At 44.8% G+C, this 20,850-nt stretch overlaps 2 protein-coding genes across 2 annotated transcripts in view; one reads left to right on the top strand and one right to left on the bottom strand.

Moving 5' to 3' along the window:
• Window positions 1-19,049, bottom strand: part of tfb1m (transcription factor B1, mitochondrial) — a 34,037-nt gene extending 14,988 nt beyond the window's left edge. Inside the window, exons 1-6 of the mRNA XM_085442488.1 lie at window positions 18,988-19,049; window positions 14,634-14,780; window positions 13,961-14,112; window positions 13,669-13,777; window positions 13,315-13,466; window positions 12,871-12,990 (exon numbers count right to left, since the gene is read on the bottom strand). Of these exons, the coding sequence (XP_085298614.1) occupies window positions 12,871-12,990; window positions 13,315-13,466; window positions 13,669-13,777; window positions 13,961-14,112; window positions 14,634-14,766 (666 nt within the window). The 5' untranslated portion in view covers window positions 14,767-14,780; window positions 18,988-19,049. The remainder of the gene's footprint in view (window positions 1-12,870; window positions 12,991-13,314; window positions 13,467-13,668; window positions 13,778-13,960; window positions 14,113-14,633; window positions 14,781-18,987) is intronic.
• Window positions 54-5,038, top strand: LOC146685805 (claudin-20). Its single transcript, XM_085442489.1, has 2 exons — window positions 54-430; window positions 1,078-5,038. The coding sequence occupies exon 2, from the start codon at window positions 1,257-1,259 to the stop codon at window positions 1,983-1,985; it is 729 nt and encodes a 242-aa protein (XP_085298615.1). The 5' UTR covers window positions 54-430; window positions 1,078-1,256; the 3' UTR covers window positions 1,986-5,038.
• Window positions 19,050-20,850: the final 1,801 nt, after the last annotated feature.

The following is a 20,850-nucleotide window of genomic DNA, read 5'->3' as shown; positions in this document are numbered from 1 at the left end:
AATTAAAGGAGTTCGGTTCGAGTGAAACGGCAGAAGTAGTTCCGGTCCTGTTCTGGCTGCTCGAAGGTGGAGGAGGTGTCGGTAGTACAGTAGCGGCGCGGAGCTGTGAGGTTTGAGCCGTCTTTGAAGTTGGGAGGCAGAGACCGCTCTGCTCCAACGCGCGAGCCCACGCACGCGCAGACACACAAACCGGCGAGGAGCGACTCACAAAGAGAGAGAGAGCGCGCGCGCGAGAGAGCGAGAGAGCTCCGGTTATTCCTCCGGGCTCCGGCCGAGCCTGTGTGGTCTCTCCGCTCTGTTGCTAAGGAAATGGATGGCTCGAACGGCTCCGCGGTCCGGGATGAATCGTGCTCCTCGCCCCCTCAGAAGCCTGCCGTGTTTACCGGAATCACTGCGAACACCGTGACGCGCCAGCTCTGCACCAGCCGGGGTAAGAGATCATTCCCACAGCGCTGCTTTCTTTCAGACTGGACCGGGAAACAAAACGGAAACAAGTGGCCCGCGTTTACTGTTCATTACAAGCTGGAACGAGCCGTGAATGAGAAAAACCGTTATGTCAGGAGGTCCGACTAAAAAATGTGAATAAAATAAAAAAAATAAAATAAAATAGTAATATAGAGAAAAAAAAGCTTTATTTTCAAAGTTTATTTCTGCGACCGAGTAAATAATAATTGGTGTTCCAGCTTTAGATGAGGCTGTGCAAGTCTTTAAAGGCTAGTCTCAGTTTGTTCGGTAAACAGCGCTGAAATCAAAGTGGTAGAAAATACAGTCGACTGTGTGAGTGGAGTGAAGGCACTGCAGCTCAGAGTCCACATACTGTGACTACTGAGCATGGCAAATACCTCAAACACAAACTCATCTTCCTCACAGACAGTAGCTCTGTAAAAGCAGAGGAGTAGAGCACACATGCACAACGACCGGCGGTGTTTTGCTTACCTACAGTGAGCCTGAGCCAGCTCTTAGCGCCAGTGCTTGATGCTGTCCTTTGTTTCCAGCCAAAAAAAGAAAAAGAAAAAAGTCTGCGCTTGTGTGAGGTGAATGAGATGTGAATTTCTCATTTCCGTCTCTCTCCTCCAGCCCAGTGGAGCTGCAGCTGAGGAGCCGGGGAACTGGGGGATTCTGACTGGCAGCTGGTGCACCACCAAAGGAGGGGAGGGAGGCGGCGGGGGTCCACGAGCAGCGGTGCCGGAGCGGGGTGAATGCTGCCCGGAGAGGACAACGGCTGAGGCGGCAGCGGCGTCGACTTGAAAAGCAGCATGGCATCCACGGGCATGCAGATATTTGGATTCGTCCTAGCTCTGCTGGGCATCATGGGCGCCATGGTGGCCACTCTGCTGCCTAACTGGAAGGTGAGCGCAGATGTGGGCTCCAACATCATCACAGCTATCTCCCAGATGCAGGGACTGTGGATGGACTGCACATGGTACAGCACAGGCATGTTTAGTTGCACACTTAAGTATTCAGTGCTTTCACTACCCGCATACTTGCAGACTGCTCGCACCACTATGGTGCTGTGCTGCGTACTGGCTGCCATGGGCCTTTGCCTCGCCTCCCTGGGACTAAAATGCACGCGCTGGGGAGGTGGACGGCGCTCCAAGCGACACGCCGCCATCGCCAGCGGCGGCTGCTTCGTCGCTGCAGGCTTTCTGTGTCTGGTGCCTGCGTCTTGGTTTACCAATGAGGTCATCACCAACTTCCTGGATTCCAGCGTTCCCGAGAGCAATAAGTTTGAGCCTGGAGGTGCCGTGTACGTTGCCTTTGTTTCCGCAGGTTTCCTCTTTGTGGGGGGGTCCATTTTCTGTATGTCCTGCTCGGGAAAGAGACACGGACCCCAGGATCTGGTCCTGCTGCCCCCCCCTGACAAATTGCTTCTCCAGCAGCAGCAACAACAGCTGCTTCAGCAGCAGCAGGAGCTCCAGCACCAGTACTGCTCTCTCTCCCCATTAGACAATAAGACGGGCTACAGCCTGCAGGACTACGTGTAATAACGCAGTGCTGTGCACGCCAAAGGGAGACGAGCCCGAGGGGAAACATCACGGCTACGCACTAGGATCTACTCAAGGATGGAGTTGGAGGGGGAAAAAAAAAAAGGAGGAGGAGAGCAACAACTTTGAAATCACATTTTTCCTTCTGCTCCATCTTCTTTTTTCTGTTTTGCAAGCACAAGCAGTTGAGGTATTCCCTGAGCAGCGCCTTGGAACAAACGGCGTGAATGTGCAAGGAGCCAGGATACCAGGATAAGGTGCTGCAGAACTGACGGAAGCTGCCAACCAAACGCAGACATCCTTCATCAGTAAATCACACAGAGTTCCCTGCGGAATGAATTAAGCAAATAAGGAAGCCTTGAGTGGAGTTTTTTTTTTCCTCGCCAAAGGTTTAAATTGAAGGAAAAAACATACGATTATTTAGCTGCTATTTACAATCGTTCAGTCCTTCGTCTCATTTGATAAAACAGGCAATATAAAGCCCAAGAGCAGTAGGTGGAAACCCTCACATAGCAAGCCATTGTAGTTTATCCTATGCTTGTCCACTAGAATGCAACATGGAATTGACTAATGAAATAAATGGGCATATTTTTGTTAGCTACTAGAATGACGTTGATATTTTGCCTCTAAAGCATGCTGTGTGGAGCCTGTGTACAAATACAGTGGAATGCCTGGTAGAAGACTGAGACATAGCCACACAATGCCTGTGCCTGAAAAGCTGTAGAAACATTACCCTGCTGTAACTGTTCAAAGAGGACTGTCAGGAGTAGATGTGGGCTGCTGGGCTGGATTTAAGAGAGAAAATGCAGGCAAACAGATGCCTGCGTCTCTCTCTGCAGGTGGAAATATGAGAGAGATGGAGAGAAATTGAAAAGAGCGTGATCCAATACTTCAGCAGCAGAGTGGACCATCTCATATTTCCATCCAAACAAAAACAGTCTGCCTGTAAGTAGCAGCTACCCATCTCGATCCATCCCAGACGATCACGCCCACACATTTACACATGCACTTGTGCGTCTTCTCGTATGCAGTAAACACTCCGACACGCCGGCTTTTTGCATGTGCTTTTCTCTCCTGTCATCCACCTCCACACTGCCATGGAAACCGAATTCAAGCATTGTCTGGGGGTATGTGCGTGTCAATCAGTCAAGTTGTTTTATTTTGAGTGGGCGGGTGGGTAGGGGGCATCTTTTTCTCTTGCCATGGCATGCCATAAGCTTTCATCAGAGCCTCTGCTCACACTACTTTCACTAATCCCCTTTATTAACCAGTGACATGAAGCAGAAGCCCTGGTCGGGGGGGGGGGGGGGGGGGGGGGGGGGGGGGGGCTGGAAAATGGCTCTTCTTTGTAACACACCCCTATATGGTGTCTATGCCGTGCATGCGGTCTCACATGGATGAACAGATGTTTAATGGTGCAGTGGCACAGAGGAAAAAACAAAGCAGATAAGAGGAGGAATCCTGAGTCACAGCCAACTGGGTAGTCGTGTGGCAAGAGGCTAAAAATGATTTGAGTCATTCTCCATATGCGACTTGTTTTTCAAGTACGTCAGCAATGCGCATACACTACCAGCCTGCACCTGCAGAAGGGTCTCAGTGTCTTAAATTTCATCCACCAGACTGTCCTCGTTTACCTACCAGTCGCCCTCGTCTTTTTTTACTCCATCTCCCCGTCCTGCTTGTGTCAGGATATGATTCCTGACAAGAGAACACTGATGCATGTTGAAAGCATGTCCTTCTGAGACGCACTCGTGTCAGTTTTGCAGCTACGCTTTCACAGTTACCGTGCGCTCTATTTTCTGAGGTAAGAAGATGGGAGGAATATTGTTTTTGTGCTTGAGACAGGCCTTGGCAGTGATGTATAGAACTGCACATTCTCTCCTTCTCTCTCATAAGAATGCAGCTTCCTGGGGGAGAGCAGATGGCTAAGCCCAGCTCGCCACCTGCAGGCTGCTGCCGGCACACCACGGGATTCGCTGTGGGAGCTGCCGGTGGCCCCGCGGGGTTGTTTTTTTTGCCCCGCCCCGGTTTAGCCCTCTTGCCCAGCTCAGACTGCTCCCAAAGGAACTGGCCTCCTGACAACGACTCACTGCCCAGGCACCATTACCAATGCAATAAACAAAGTAAAGAATGTGCCAAGTCATCAAGTAATACTGACACATTATGTGTTTTGAGAATGTGCCAAATGGTCTCATGATGACACGTTTTAATAATATCGGAAGTTCTTTTTGTTTATTTTTTTAACAACTTGTTTGTACATGAATTCTACATTAGCAAATGTTTTATGGATTTGTGATTCGTCCGAATCAGCTGGATGCTTGTGTACAGTCCGGTGCGGCTTTCGAGGGTTATTTTAAATCCTCTTTATTCCTCATTTCCCAAAGCACAGCGAGACGAAACAGGAGGAAGACGAGTGAAAAGTAAATAACGCTTGTTTCAGGAATTCCGGTTTACTGCAGGTCTGTGACAACTGTACACAAGCGTCTAGATTTTTAATACGTTTAGGTTTCCTACTGAAGGATCGGGATTCCTTCACACTGGTTCAGTATAAGATACACCACGCTCATATCATATCTTCTTTATAAGAAGACTAGTCAGTGCACGTTTACGTTATTTGACAGCAGTTCGGTTCAAATGGCTGAGCATTCAAACTCTCTGGACCAGGACAAGTACATCACACAACTGGCACTCTGGAAAAAAAGGGAAAGTCTTTCGGTCTGATATGATTATGCAGGGAAAAAAATTAGCTAAAAATCTCTCTTTTTTGTGGCTGTGCAGCTTGATCATCAGCACGCGATTTCATTAGCTTATAAATGGCCAGAGTGCAAAGTGACTAGGTCCTAAAAAGAGTTAAGCTCTCCTGCGTATCCTGTACCAAGACGTTGATTTATGGTTTTGATAACTGCAGCTTATTTTTGTGGATGCTTTAGCACTTCTTACTTTGCCAGAGCATATTTGTGATGATAAACAGTTCACAAGTTCTGATACAGTTGTCTCAATGTGCTTGTGCAAGTAGTTCTATTTTTTACCAATAAAACTATTTTGTGAAAGCAGCGCGCCTGCTGGATGTTGTGTGCTTTTATGTGTGTGGCTGATGGGGACGGCGATAGCATTCATCTTCCTGCCAAATGTACAGATTGCTGGATGGTACAGGCTGCGCAGCGTGCAGGAGGGAAGGCAGGCTGCTCGTATGCAGCACCCACCAGTACAGCAGTGCGTCCAACAACAAGAATAAAAAAAATAAAAAGGATTCTCTGAAAATCGCACTTAAAGAAAGGGTTTTATAAAGCTGCTCCCAATCTCCTCCAGTTATTTCTTAGTGATAACATGAGCGAATACACGAAGGAAGCAATAACGACACTTCTGGGAGTTGAAGGGAACGCGAGTTATCCGAGTTGGCTGGTTTATCTCACACAAAGCGACGAGTTTAACGACATGTAAACTCTTCTGCCAACTGGTGGAAAGAAGAACATTTTTTGCCGCCTCTCTTTTTGGTATTTTATCACATTTTTGCTAGAAAAAAAAGGATCCTTAGACCAACTGATCAATCAGATTAACTGAAAATGGACTAGTTTACTCCTCCGCTGCAGACCACACTTCTTTGTCCCAGTTCTTTAATAATTAATCAGTGCTATGAAATGGTATTTACCCCGTTTCTCATTTCTTAATTTGTTGCAGATTTGTCACATTTACACGTTTCAGATCAAACAAATGTTAAAAACGTAATTTCCCTTTAACCTAATAACTGGTTGTGCCACCTTTAATGATAACCAGCAACGAGCCTTTCACATGACTGTGGAGGAATTCGCAGAATTGTTTGCATTCAGCCACACTGGAGGGTTTTCCGGCATGAACTTCCCGTTTCAGGCCACGCCAAAGCGTCTTAACTGCATTTGAACCCAGACTGTGATTATTTCACTCCAAAACGTTCATTTTGTTGTTTCTGAGCCGTTCGGATGTGAGTCAGACTGAGAGAAGTGAGGCCTGCAGTTTTTTTAAGTGTTGTTTGGGGTTGTTCTCTGCCGTCCTGGACGGGGCGTCGATGCGCTCGTTCAGTAACTTTGGTAGGCCGGTCACTCCTGGGAAGGTTCAGCTCTATTCCAAGGTTTGTGGATAACATGTGGATAATCCCTCTCACTGTGGTTCACTGGCATCTCAAAGCTTTAGAAATGGATTTTTAACCCTTTCCAGACTGAGAGATGGCAGTGACCTCGTCTCTCACTTGTTTCTCTTTTAGCCTGATTCACTTCACAGGTTCTATTTAATGTTATTCAACAGGTTTGGCTATAATCAGGCCTGAAACTGAAGCTTTCTGTGGTTAATTCATGATTTAACAAGGTACCGTAGCAGCTAGGTTTGGATAGCTTTTCCCCTTCATACAACAAACAAACTCTGTGATCTTTGTCTAATATTAAAATTGAAAATGTCTGTGAAAATGTCTCAGACTTGATGGGAGTTTGGTTCAGATCACAATCCTGCACAGCACGTTCCCTCACGTTCACGCTGGTGTCATATTTAGCCTATACACTTCAGATGGGGTGGTTATTACATTAGAATCCGGGCTCTCATTACAGCTGATTGGAGTCTCATCAACAGAGGGTGAGTGAAAATATGCTTTCCTGAAACAAACATGGATTATTAAAGCCTCTCTCTCTCCCCGTCTCATTCTTTCCCTGTGTTTGGTTATGCAATACGAGTGCAGATCAAATAACTACTCCTCTCGTGGGGGAACGCTAATAAGATCTGCCCTTCTGTGTATTTAACCTACATTTTTCATCAAAGGCTTTCACCCCGAGTTGCTGCTATGACAGATCTGGAGTGTGAGCTTTAAATGAGGGGAGGTGAGCACTTGTCAGTTGCAGGCAGGGGTTAATCACGCGCTTTTCTTTCAACTCCGAGCTCACATTTGTTTGTTGACCTTCCTGGTCAGCAAAATGTCTTTCCAGATATCACCAAACAGGAAAAAAAGGAGGAGGAGGCGTGGATGGTAATAAGATGAACAAAAGACTCGGTGCACGTTAGGGAAATGCCATCGCTCACATCCACATTGCTCAAAATTGCACCAACGTGTCACAACCCTTAAAGTGCTGCTCTCTGATTCGGACAGCAGTTATGCTCATGAAGGTTCATACTGGAAATATAATGCGCTCATCAGCGCTGAGGGAGGATGACCTTCCTTTGTCGCTCTCCTCCAGTCCCTGCGCACATGTGAGGCCGGGGAATAACGGCAACGACCTTAGCTGCTCGGTAAATCGCTGACAGAGGCAGTAGAAGCTATGAAGATGACAAAAGGGAAGCTTGTAGGAAAACAATACGCTGTGACAGTTCAAAGGAGGCCCTTTAATATTTTAGCTTTGGAGCGTGCAGAACGACGCGTGCCTGGGAGGATTCGGTAAGCTGAAGGTGAGGGAGGCTAAACGCTTCAAGGGTGCTGAAGGTTTTTGTATTTTTCGATAATCTATATTTCTCCTGACTAAAATGATGATTACTGTAGACAGGCAACAACGAAAGAAAGAAAAAGAAGCTCCTTTAATCATAAGATGCTGTTCATCACCTCACCAGTGAAACTAGTTAATATAGCCAGTAAATCTTTACCTGGAACTTTAAAATTGGGATCCATCCCACACCTTCAGTCGCCATAAAAAGCCTTAAAGTAAGTCACAAACCGCCGCGTGTGATGTTGAAATTGGACACTCAAGTAAGCCTTCAACTTAATAGCTTATAGATTGATGCCTCCCATCGCGGTGAGGCTTTTCCCCCATGATAAATGTATTGTAATTTGATTTTTCTCATTTGTAGCTGAACTTTCTTTCCTTGGAGGATAGCCGGGTTTTTAAAACACTGCACCCCCTCCGCTGCGTGCTCACTAACCAAACAGAGCTGAATTTGCTAAACTCGGCACAGTTACTTGTTAGGAGGAGGCAGTGGCTCTCTGGAGATGTTCTTAAGCTAGCTCTGCCAACCTTGGTGTTTTGTTTAAGGTGAGCGGAAATGAAGGAAGAGGAGAAGGAAGAAGCAAGGGAGTATTTTTAGATTTCTTTACCTTGGGTCCGTGATGTATTGAGACCAAGCCTTCGGGCATTTTCTGGGCTGGCACGAGTCATTGAAATAACTTTCCCTGATACTCTTGATACCGCGTTTGACCCCGTTTATGGGATAGGAATAGGCTCAGATGAATTGTGAGAGTGGAGGATGTGTGGCGGGAGGTGAGAAAGCAGCACAGCCCCTCTGAGGAGATTCACTCTTGCTGTAGAGACGGGCAGCGAGGCCACATTACATCACAGAGAAGATATTCATCACCACGGTGGTCCGAGCTGGGTCATGCTCCCCAGTGAACCACCTGTTTCAATTCAAAAGGATAAAATTAATTCAACAGAGGAGGAAAAAGTCTCCAAAACTCGGAGCTGTGGAGGAGTACATGTACAGTACCTTTAATTCAAGTCCAATCGCTCTCTGACTACTGCCAGCTACAACCGAAGTTCAATGCGGCATTAACAAATTTAATTTAGCCTCTGCTCATCTGGCCTGTGCTCTTGGTAGACTATTGTGTACAAGGCGAACATCTGTAGGGCGCTCCTCCTGTGAGGCTCGGTTAGTTGGTGGGTGACGGCCATTACTCAGAGCAGGGCTGATGACCGGCCCAGACAACCATCTGTTTGGAGGTACGCCTCGCTCTCCTCTCAGATCCATCTCTGTCATGAATCTGTCTTCTGGTGCTCTCTGGGCTTTGTTTCATTTGACAAATCTCATATTCAGACGATAATCTGCTCTCCAACCCTGCTTCCATTTATTCTGGTTTTCATCACCAATATTTCCTTCCATTTTTGCATCATCACCCACCCTTATTCCCTTATTTCTCAGCTCATTTTCTTTTATTCATTCCATTTCCTGTTATGCCCTACCCCATGCCTCAATTTCATTCTCACCTTATTCAGCAAATACCCGAGTTGTTAGCACAACGTGGAGCCCCCGAGGAGCTCTACAGAGGACACAGCAGGTTGTTTGCGACGGAGCAGCTACTGCACGACTTACAGACCCGCCTGCGATGGAAAGAGGTTGATTTTAATCACATTGTACTAGGGCTGCCACAAACGATTATTTTGATAGTCGACTAGTCACCGATTATTTTTGCGATTAGTCGACTAATCAGATCATCATCCATTGGACGTACAGCGTACAGCTTATTGCACCAGCAGCATCTGGTCTTATATAACTATCATTAGCTTACAGCTTGAAGTGTTTGTGCTAACTAAAAATAAAGACAAGATGGTAGTTTATTAATTTTTAATGAAATTTGCAGATTGTTTCGGTGAAGTTTAATAAACTCCTTGCTTTCTAAAATATAACAGGACACCGGAGTATATTCTCCAGCGTCTCACACTTCTGATAATCAGCTGTCTGCTTGACAGTTTTAGCTGTGCAAAAAACTATAACTTTAATCTCAGCCAAACCGATTTACTCAGGAACAAATAAAATACTAAAGAAAGCCAAACAATAACATTTTTAAGTTATCTAAGTGACTTATATATATGTTTAACCTGACTAGCGAAAGACGGCGGTGGGTTTGAAAACGATTTGCCGGGAGTCCGGTGTTCTCACGGCTCTAGTTAGCCTTGCCCCCGCCTAGCTAACGAGCTAGTGGGTAACAGACGTCTCCGAAAACGTCGGAGCGCTTTTGAAAATATGCGGTGTCCTGATAAACTGAGCAGATATTTGAGGTTTACACAGCTACATTCTCGCCTGAAAACATGTTAAACGTTTATTTTGTGACCCAGAAAGAATAATAAGAGTAAAGTTAAAACTAACTAGCTGCCGCCATTGTTGACAGCTGCGCTATGAATTCTGGGACACAGCTTCTTCTTCTTCGGGGTTTAACGGCAGCTGGCATCCTTGTACATGCAGTGCTGCCATCTTCTGTTTCAGTCCGTTATTACACTCTTAAATCCTACTACTCATTCCTGCGTCCTTTGTGATCTTACAAAGCTTCAAACGATGCGTCGACTATTAAATTAGTCGTCGACGATTTTAATAGTCGACATAATCGTGACTAGTCGACTAATCGTGGCAGCCCTACATTGTACCCAGATGGGGGAGAGGAAAGGGGAAGAGAGATGAGCGAGTCAACGTGTGCTCTTTTCTCTTTTCAAATCAGCTCCTTTGCATGTAAGGAGGCAGTGAGGATGCAGATGCTTGATGTCAGCGTGCACTCAGAAACCCCTTGACCCCTGACCAGAATATGAATTAGAGATGTGTATGAAAGCAAAAGCAAAAACAGAAAGGCAGTTCCTATTTCGGTTTTCTCAGGGAGCCTTCAGATACGTGCATAGCTGTGAACCCCAGAAGCGATGCAAGCATCACTCAGTCTGTCCATCTATGTGAGAATTAACAGGAGGAGAGCGACTAATAAGGAAGAGGAGGCAGGTGTGATCTGCAGTGGGACGGACCTAGGGCACCCTGAGCCTGGGGGAACACCATCAAAGCAGCCAATCGCCACTCTCGAAACCCTTCAAGGACAATCTCAGTCACTCAATGTGACACAGCAGAGGCGAGAGGGACAAGACTGGCAAATTAAGCAGCGGGGATAAGAGCCTATCTGCCCACCCCGCGTCAATACGGGCCCCGCAGCCGCTGATGTAAAATGGATTCAACATTTCCTTTCTCATTATCCCATCAGCCTGCAATACTCGGCCTCCTCTACGTTCAAATCAGCCGGCCAATCAACCCACACTCCTCTCCCCCCTTCGCCTTGAAGTGATGCTATTTTCTCATCGTGGTTATTTGGAAAGGTTCACTGCTTTTTCAGCGGCTCTCTGGGACTCGCTTTGTTTGATCTCACAGTATTAAACCACTTCACATGTTTTGTTTTTTTACACTTCACTAATTGCCATGTGTGCACAGCACCTGCTACCGTGTAGTTTGTTTTACTGTCCTGTACAAAGCATTAGCATCGCTGCAGAATAATCCCAACAATGATTGGCACACACGTTCGCAAAAAGGCTCACGCAAAGTGAAGAAAGCAAGAAAGATACAGAGACACAGACCTTTGGTACTTGGCAGTCTAACAGCACCAGTATAATTAGTTCCTCTCTACAAAGGGGGGTATTTAGCCATCGCCATCTTCATAAGGAGCACTGTGAGCAGTGTACAGTACTAACACTCTGCACAGCAACCATAACAATTTATGCACGCAGCATTTTTCTTTCTGTATATTCAACATCTACAATATCTCGGTTACTTCTTCTCTTTAGCAGGAAATCTGTCAATATTCCCGTGAGTGACAACCTCAGTCGGTCCCGCTCCTCTCAGCCTCTCTGTCCTGTAAACCATGGAAGGACATTTTTACTCTTCATGCTTTTCTGCGTAATTACTCTGGTGTGCACCAGTAAACAAAGCAGAGCCACTGAGCTTTTTATGAATTATACTACATGACATACTACTACGATAGACTTCATCTACTCTGTGTGCTCTTGTTCCTGGTCTTTTATAGGACACCAGCAGCAGGAGGGCTGCTCATCAAACAGCCATCATCTCTCCTAATGACACCAATTTGACCAAGAGCCCATTAAAACATTTAGTAGGAATAGATGGCCCGTGTGGGCATGTGGGAGGCGCGGATTCATCTGCACGCATGTGTAGCATGAAACTTCCCCTGTTCAAATGTATTCATACCATATGAGCATATTACATCAAAAGATAAAGCCTGCTAAAGCCCATTAAGCTCCACTTTGACATACACACAAAAATAAAATGCTCTAGAGAAACAAATGCACAGAAAGGCAGCTGAGTGCGATGAAATAATCATTGGAATCCATCTCTTCTGAGAGAATGAGCAATCAGCACTGGTCCCATTCACTCGGCTGCATTTTACTCCACACGGGAGATTAAATATTTACTGTCAGTGGGTCTCCTAAAGAGCCAGGACATCTTCGAGGGACCAGCAGTCTATCTCTGACATCCACCTAACACCTATCCTTTAATTGTGGGAAAGAAAAAAAATGGCTTTATTTGTACAAAAGATGCAAGCGAGCTCTTGAGTTTTCTAAAACACTTGAATGTGTGCGATTTAAAATAAACTCCAGCTGCGTATTAGCCAGCATTGATCCTTTTTTTAATGCATCACCTCTGGTCCTACGTTAAACACTGAAGCTGAAGACGAAATGCGCGATCGGCCCTGATGCTCACACACGGGTGGAAAGATGCAGAAAGAGAAACTGGGCCTAAAAAAGAACAAGGCCTTCATTACAAGGCACAGTGTGATCGTGCCACATCTCAAATACCCACCAGGCATCATTACAAGCTAAAAAAAGGGTCCAAAGACAGAAGTGAGACAACACTGATTCAACACAGTCTTAATGAAGCCTTAAAGCAAGAAGAACGAGTGGAGGGATGAGCCAGGGTGACATGATGAGGGTCTGACCGGAGCGTGGCACCGTGAGGTCCCGCTGACGTCATGAAAGCTGGAACGTCACTTGTTCACTGATATTGAAGATTAATATCATTATTATTATTATAATAATAATATACTTTACCGTTTCTTTCATTTTGTTCTGAAAGAAGAAATCTTTTCCCAGCATCACCCCCGAGGGTGTGCATGCGGGGATCTGAATGCTCGCTATAGCTTTTCCCAATAAACCGTAACTATCAGCACAAACTTCAACAGCACCTTGAAACAAACCGAAAATATTCCACTACAGTTTGAAGCAGAGCCTAATCCGAGCGGCTGGTACACAAACTGGACGAGGAACAAAGTCAAGAATCAGACGCCATGTGCTTTGCCAAACGCCTACCCAACACCTTTTTCTCCAGCTCTAAAGTAATTAAACTTCAGCAGCACACTGATGAGGTTTTTTCAGTGTCACAAAGTCAAATATTAGTTAAACACTACCTCTGGTTTGGGGACGAAGGCCCGTCCGGGGATGGTGAAGCAGTTGTGGACAGTGCAGAGATACTGAGCCATGATGGAAAGACGACTCCTCTGTTTGCTGCCTGTGCTGGCCGTCAACCTCTGGATGGAAAAAACAACTGCTGAAAGTTACTGAAGCATATTAAACGTGTCCTAAAGATGATTTTTGCATCACAGACAGAGAAGAATTAAGCAAACATCAATAAAGCCTGTTGGCCTGAATCATGAAAGGCCCATCCCAAATCTATTCATCTCAGCTGCAAAGTATTTTTAATTATGAATCAAGGAATCAATATTAAATCACAACAATAAAATAAGAATGAAATGAATAAAAATGTCTGCAGAGTGACGATTGCTCAGGAAATCTGCAAACACGGGTGTTTGACTTTATTTAGGGTCTATGTGGGTCATGTGGAGTTCACCCACCTCTGCCACCTCTTTCTGGAAAGTGAGCGTGAGTCGGGTGCGTCCAAACGTGAAGGGCCCCGTTCTGTTCGCTACGTTTTCCAGCCACCTGATGATCAGCGGGGTTGAGACGCTGAATGGGAGATTCCCTATGATGTGTAGGTTTGGAGGGTCTGTGAAGACACACACACACACACACACACACACACACACACACACACACACACACACACACACACACACACACACACACACACACACACACACACACACACACACACACACACACACACACACACACACACACACGTTTTAGTCACACGTATTTCCCTCAGTTTGATTGCCGTAACAGCTTATGTACGCTCATCCTCTTACCTCCCTCCCATGGCTTAGAGATATTTGTTGGGAATCCTCGATCCAGTCTGTAGGTGAGTATGTCACCGTGGACGATCCTCAGCCTGCCCGGTGCTGCCTCAGACAACAGCTGTGCAAATGGAAAAAATAAACAGGTAACAATCATTTTAAAAAGAATAAAAGGACTCATCAGTCACTCTGCAAGCGGCCACAGCTGCAAAGAGAGGGAGCCGGCTCCTGCAGGTGAGGACGTTTGAGCCGTTTGTGCAGAGTGACCTCGTTCAGCCAGCCTGGATCCGGCCGTTCTGCTCACCTTCAGTCCGGGGATAAAGCGTGTGTCTTTCTCCACAACAAGCAGGTCTGCAGCCCCAGCATTGAGGATGGAACGGGTGAGGCCTCCGGGACCCGGCCCCACCTCACACACGTGGGCATCTCTCAAGCTGCCCGCCTGGCGCACTATTTTGTCTGAGAATACAGAGAGGGAGCACTCAATATTCATTTATAGTAATTTCCTGGGATACATTCTCAATTCGTGCAGCCTATAAATTATAAGATGTTCTTCAATCAAATGTTTTCATCAGAGTCGGGCGTCCAAATTGAGATTAATAGAGTGTGATGCTGCAATATCTGCTCTCCTCTGTGTGATGAAGATGAAAAGCATTAATCTAACAGTCACCTTGTCCAAGGACGAGAGAGCAGATCAAAGCCGCACTGCATCGCTGATAATTATGTTAAGGCTCAGCTCTCAAGGGCTACAACAACTGAGCTGGTCCATTCGCATTAGTAGGAGATCTACATAACCTCACCTACAAAGAAAGCCTGTCGGTTTCGATGCCTTCAAACAAGGCGGTGCAGCACCGTGCAATCAAGTGCATGTAACACGCTACTGTACCCTGAGAAGGACCTCAAGGGTCTTGGTACACTGCAGACGGGGCAAAAGAAGAAGGAGGAATGAAAGAAAGAAAATAAAATGCTGGATGACTAACCTGTGAGCCTCAGGTCCAGCAGAAAGTTCTGGGACAGCTGTTTCTCTGCTCGCAAGTTGTACAGCTTTATGAGCTCACCTACAGTCGGCAGGGGAGGCAGGCGGAAGGAAGCCAGCTTCCCCGAGGCAGCCATCACTGGGGAGAAGGCTGTGAGAAACAAAGGCAGAAAGCTGTGAGACTAAATGTGACTGATGAGCCTCCTCAGCAAAGAAAAACACAATCTCACAGTATTAATAAGAAATTCCTTTGTTACAGCAGCTACAATAAAAAACCCAAAAACAAACATAAAACAACCGACTAGCGGAACAACAAGTGGAATGGTGAATAACTCAATAAAATATGATAAAACTAATATATTAACAGGGTCAAGACCAATCTGGACAAATAAAATAAGAACTAAGTCTAGTCCAACTTAACTGAATGCAACCATCTGGTACAATTATAGCTATTCTGAACTATGCAATTTATGATAACTATGCAGCCCATTCAGCAACTGAAGAATTTGAAAGTAAATTAAAACAAAATATAATTTTACATTAAATAAAAAGTTTTAAACTTAATTAAAATAAAACATGTCTTAAATTAAAATAAGTAAACTGTCATGTTTATTGCTGCCAAAAAAAAAGTTAAACACATTTGGACAGTGAAGGAATGTCAGGATTCTTGCTCAGAAAAAGGATCAACATGCTCTGAAGTTAGGGTTGCCAACTCCCTGAAAAATAAATAAGGGACACCTCGTGGCCAGGGCCGGGCGACCCAGTTGTCTTCACCCTTCCCAGTGTGGTAGCTCTTTTTTTGTGTGTGAAATTATTTTTTTAACCATTTGACTTGAATTTGATTTAAGTAGATGTTTATTCTTTGTGATATGAACACATGTGAAACAAATGATCATTTAGCCATTTATTTTTAGCTCAAAATGACAACATTAACACAGTAAAACAGGTCTCTTTCTTAAACAGAAGCCTGTCATGCTTAACTTTTGAGAATATAAGTAAATCTTTCTTTAAAAGAACTCTGTCCTGCTTAACTTAAAATAATAGAAAACAATAGAAAGAAAAACATTCTTGTAACAGTGCACATTTAGTGCATTTAGTACAATTGGCTTCAGTTGAGGTATTATTTCAGCTTTTCTAATGCTAATCAGCTGCTCCTGTTTGTAAACCCGCTTGTTCCCATGATTACGCATCTTAACTCATCATCATTATTCATCTATGTATTACTTTTATGTATTAGTCATCTATTTGTAATCATCTATCCTTGCAGTTGTTTATTACACAAAATAAATTATATTATCACACTTCTGGCCACATAGCGCTGATATTCACTGCACATGCCCATATTAACGTTTTCCAGCCAGGTGTTTTCCTTTTCCCATTCTTCCCTTTCTCTGAGGGGAACAAACATTGCTGCTCTAATGCTGGGCTCACACTGTGCGGTTTTAGGCCCATTTTGAGCCGATTTTTGAGTGATCTTCATCGTGCATCGTGTAGTATACGTGGGGTAACTTTGGAAAGCTCATCCGAGCCTTTTCGATGTGGCATCACAAAATTATCACGACCACAACAACCGTGAAAATAGTTGGATTTACACTGCTGCTCAATCACAGCTGCCTGATCAGTGTTTTTCATTAGCAATTTAGCAAAGTTGATGGTGGTGGTGTGTGTGTCTGTGTGAGTGTAATGCTGGGCTTACACTGTGCGATTTTTGGCCCATTTTGAACCGATTTTTGAGTCGTGCGACCGATTTGGCGATCGGCCCGATTTTGGCCTTCATCGTGCGTCGTGCATCGTGTAGTATACGTGGGGTAACGAGACGCGATTAACACCTCACGACCAGCTCCCGATCATCAATCGCTCGTGAGGGTCTCACCACAGCCGCTCACACTGCTCACGCGCAAACACGTAAACGTCGGTGTAAAAGACGGAGCAGCGCGGCTGTGCAGCGTGTGATCTGGACACAAGCGATGGAGGCACAACTTGTAGAACTATGGAAAGCTCATCCGAGTCTTTTCGATGTGGCCTCACAAAATTATCACGACCACAACAACCGTGAAAATAGTTGGATTTACACTGCTGCTCAATCACAGCTGCCTGATCATGTTTTTCATTAGCAATTTAGCAAAGTTGATGGTGGTGGTGGCGTGTGTGTCTGTGTGAGTGAAAGACAGAGGGAGAGCGAGCGACAGATTTTCTGTTATAACCTTCATTTTATGGAGGCACAGTGTGAGCACTCAGGTCGCATCAGAGCATCGGGCGGTATAGTGTGAGACCTGCATCGTGACCTGCAAACTTCTAACCCCTGCGAGTCAATTGTGCAGTTTGAGCAGGAGCTGAATAACGTGACTGAAAAAATCGCACAGTGTCTGCCCAGCTTTAGGTTTACTGTCGTCCGAGACTTGCACCGCAGTGTCGGCGTTTGTTTCCCTGTTGGCCATGCTTCTTGTTGTGGTCATCTGTTGTCTTCCGGTATTTTCTCCGCAAGCGACCTTTCCTCGACCAATGAGATGAGCGGTAATCTGAATTGTCATACTCGAATTGTCATAAGTGTGCTGTCAGCTCATTGGTCACAAAGCAGGAAAGGGGCTGGGAATTATGTTTTCAAACAAAGCGTTAATTCCATTAACATTTATAGACTACTTTTGATTCTCACTGTATTACGGGACAAAGTGCGTCCCTTATTAGCTCAATACGGGACGTGTACTTTTGTTTCGAAATACGGGACGATTCCGTATTTTAAGGGACGGTTGGCAACCCTATCTGAAGTCAGAGCACAAAAACCTTTTTTGTAACAAAATATCGATTTCTGCTGTCCCTGTATCGATACATTATTAGCAAACAAAATATCACGATACTACACAGTATCGATTTTTTCCCCCACCCCTAGTCTCAGCTCAACTGAACCATGGACTTATAAACTGCTTCATGACCAGGTGAGACCTGTTTCTTTACAGTTTGGTGGCATGTTTAGCAGATAAAAGACCAGGAGCTGAGTCCTAGTACTGAACTTGTATTTGGTACTTTTTCCACTGGAACTCTGAATATGAAGTACAAAAAGATGTTGATACAAGAGAAGGAGGCAATCGCTGAAAAACCCACATAAACCTGTCACAGAACAAAAAAATAAAATAAAAAGCAACAAAACTAAAAAAAAATTAATGCACTGACCAGCTCAGCCAGACCTAAAGGACCTCCTGAGCTACAGCCAACTGGGGGGAGACACGAACACCAGATTCGACTTTTTCCCAAAAAAATAAAAAATAAAAAAATCATCTAAAAGAAAACTCTTTGGACAGATGATACATAGAGTGAATTTTACTAGAATGATGTAGAAGGAAAGAGCATGTATGACAGGTCACTGTTCTGTGATGATCTGACTGCTGACAGAAGCAGCAGAATGAACCGCGCAGTGTTCAAGGCTATACTCTATGCTCAGATTCAGACAGGTGCTGCAGAGTGGATCAGACAGAGCTCCACAGTGCAGGTGGATAATAGCCCAAAGCAAACTGCAAAGTTTCTCAAGGCAAAGAAATGGGGTATTCTACAATCAGCAAGCCAGTCACTTGAGCTCAGCCCAGGAGAGCAGCTTATCAGTCACTGAATACAAAACTAAAAGGCAGAGCGCCTCACAGACAGGCAGCAGCTGAAGGCAGCTGCACTAAAGGCCTGCAGAGCATCTCAAGCAGGAAACACAGCACCTAGTGATGTCCATAATGTCTAGCCTCCAGCACTTTGAACTACTAATATTCACCCTTAACCTTTTTTAGTTTGTCCATTTACTTTAGATCCTCTGAAAATGAGGGACTATGTATAAAACGTCCTTGAATTAAAGCTGAAATCCTGCACTTCAACCACACCGTGATATTATAATTCTTAAAATCCACTGTACTGGTGGAACAGAGACAAAACTACAGAAACTCTCCAAAAACCTATGGGAGCAGATGCACATCAGGTTTTTTCTCCGTGTCTTGTGTGCGCCTCCTTGTGGCCTTTGAGCAGAAAACTAAATGAAAACACCCGCACACAGTTATGTGCCGTTCTCCACGTTATGAAAACACGTTCACTGTGACAGCCAACGTCACGTAAATCCACGACTTAGGAGGAGAAACTGGAGCTGAATAACTGGACTTATGAACTCCACTCTGAAGCTGACAGCTGACTCTGCTGTGACACTCTTAACACAGGAGCTAACATTTGCAGCTAATGTTAGCTTGCTGTCTAAAATGCAGCTCGCAGAGCTCGTGGGAAAGCCGCCAATTTACACGAAACACGTGACCGTTTTCTCCAAAAATCGAGATAAAAATGACAATGACACACAACGAGTACACGAGACTGATAACACACAGGAGTTTACCCACGTTTGTCACCGGCGGTGCTCTCTTCCTTGAATTTCCTTATTCGTCATCGTATTGACGACCAGATATCCAATAAACTTCGTCGAACACCGGTATCACCCAATCAAATTAAAGTAGGCGGAGCTCCACTGTGCCCTTGACAGGGCGGCTGGTGTTGATGAATGACGCCTCTTCGCCAGAAGGGGGAGACATTTCAGCGCACACAGTGGCACCTGGTGGTTCATGTAGTCCTAATTTTACACCATTTCTTCTCTTAATAAGATCTGAAAGAGAATCTACAACCCTAAAAATCCAAATGTAGCTTTTAAAAGAGCAAAAGATGGGAGAGTCATTCTTAACTTGTTGAATCCTTTCCATTGATGGGCAGGCTATATGCTTCTATTAGAGCTCTGTAGGATATTTATTCATTGTCTGAGTATTTTGTGACACTGAGTGATGCCCAGCTGTTGTCTGGAATGAACCCTGTGGCCCTGCAGTCTCCCTCCTCTGTTCATGAGACACGCTGGCTCATAGGCATCTGAGCCTCATATGGAAATACCCTTCCCCTCCAGAAAGTCTGGCACATGACTGGCAGTCCTGACTCCTGCTGGGGCTGACCTTGAGAGAGAAAACCAGCGGCGGTGTCGGTGGGTGAGAGTCATGCTGCGTTTGCTGCTATGGAAACTACTTTAAACTGGATTGTGCCAGAAAATATCAATCACTTTTTTTAATCGTTTGTGTGAGCTGGACTCAAACTTTATTGAATATTGTTACAGTCTGGGAGCAGGAGGGTGTGTGAGAGAGAATCACCTCCTCAATGCAGCTCTATAGTGTGTGATCAGGACACACAGGAAATGAAACATAAGTAATTAACATTTCTGAGCGGGTAACTCATCACCAGAATGGGAACACGAGAAGAAAAACAAAGGCAGAAATACTTAACAGCATGTAATTTCCCAGCCAATTTAGGCTTTAGACACAGGCTCACATCAATAAACACAAAAACCACAAGAGATGTACAGCAATAACTTCTGTTATGATGATAATTCACAGTTGAGTCAGTATTATTCCCCTATATTTATCTGGATGTGTTACGGGTGATGTAACAAGTTCAGCAGGGTTAAAAGCCCAAAAAGTGAAACCAGATGCACGCTCTTATGAATACCCTGTTTATCATGGCAACACTGGATTCCACTGAGTGCTATGGTCTTACTATTACTTTTTTAATTTAAATTAAAGAGTCGCTTTGGTCTGAGACTGCATGAATGCCAGTTTTTGGCAAAGGTGACGCCTGTGGCTGATTTTCTGTTTATGTTGTTTCGTTTTTACTGAGCTGAAATTTGGTGTCAAACATGATCTACGTCCAAGCTTACAGTAAACCACCTTCAAATTGCTCTAGAAGTCTTTTGATGAGTAGTTTGACTCAAACAGCAGCGTGATGTCATTTTCATTGTTCTTATGAAAGAAAAATTATGTTACATTTATCATTTTTATGCCAGGTCACAATTTCTGTGTTTGGAAGCGAAAAATACAAACAGACTTTACACAGACAGACCAAACATCAGCCGTACTGGAATTCCTGTGATACAGCACCACATGAAAGAGGTAGCTGTACTTCAGCAGAGGAATTCCTGTGGTGATGAATGTGATCCTGGGATACATGTGGTGTGGTATTTTTGTGGTATCCTGAGACGTGCTGGCCCTTTCTGGATAATTTACCATAAGATGTTTGGTGAGCAGTCTTACTGTAAAAAGGTTTCCTACGTGAATTCAAATACTGAAAGCTTGCTTGTCATTGCAGGGAAGTTAATCTGATTATATATCCTTTAACAAATAACTGAGGTTTGTCTTTGATTGGTGGCAGTGAGTAAAGCAGCTATTTTGGAA

This window comes from Copadichromis virginalis, linkage group LG19 (genome assembly GCF_057382275.1).
Source record: "Copadichromis virginalis isolate Kocher_CV1m ecotype Utaka linkage group LG19, C_Virginalis_male_GT1.1, whole genome shotgun sequence".
In the NCBI taxonomy this organism is placed as follows: Eukaryota; Metazoa; Chordata; class Actinopteri; order Cichliformes; family Cichlidae; genus Copadichromis; species Copadichromis virginalis.
The sequence above is the reverse complement of the archived record's forward strand: the minus strand, read 5'-3'. Positions and strand labels throughout refer to the sequence as shown.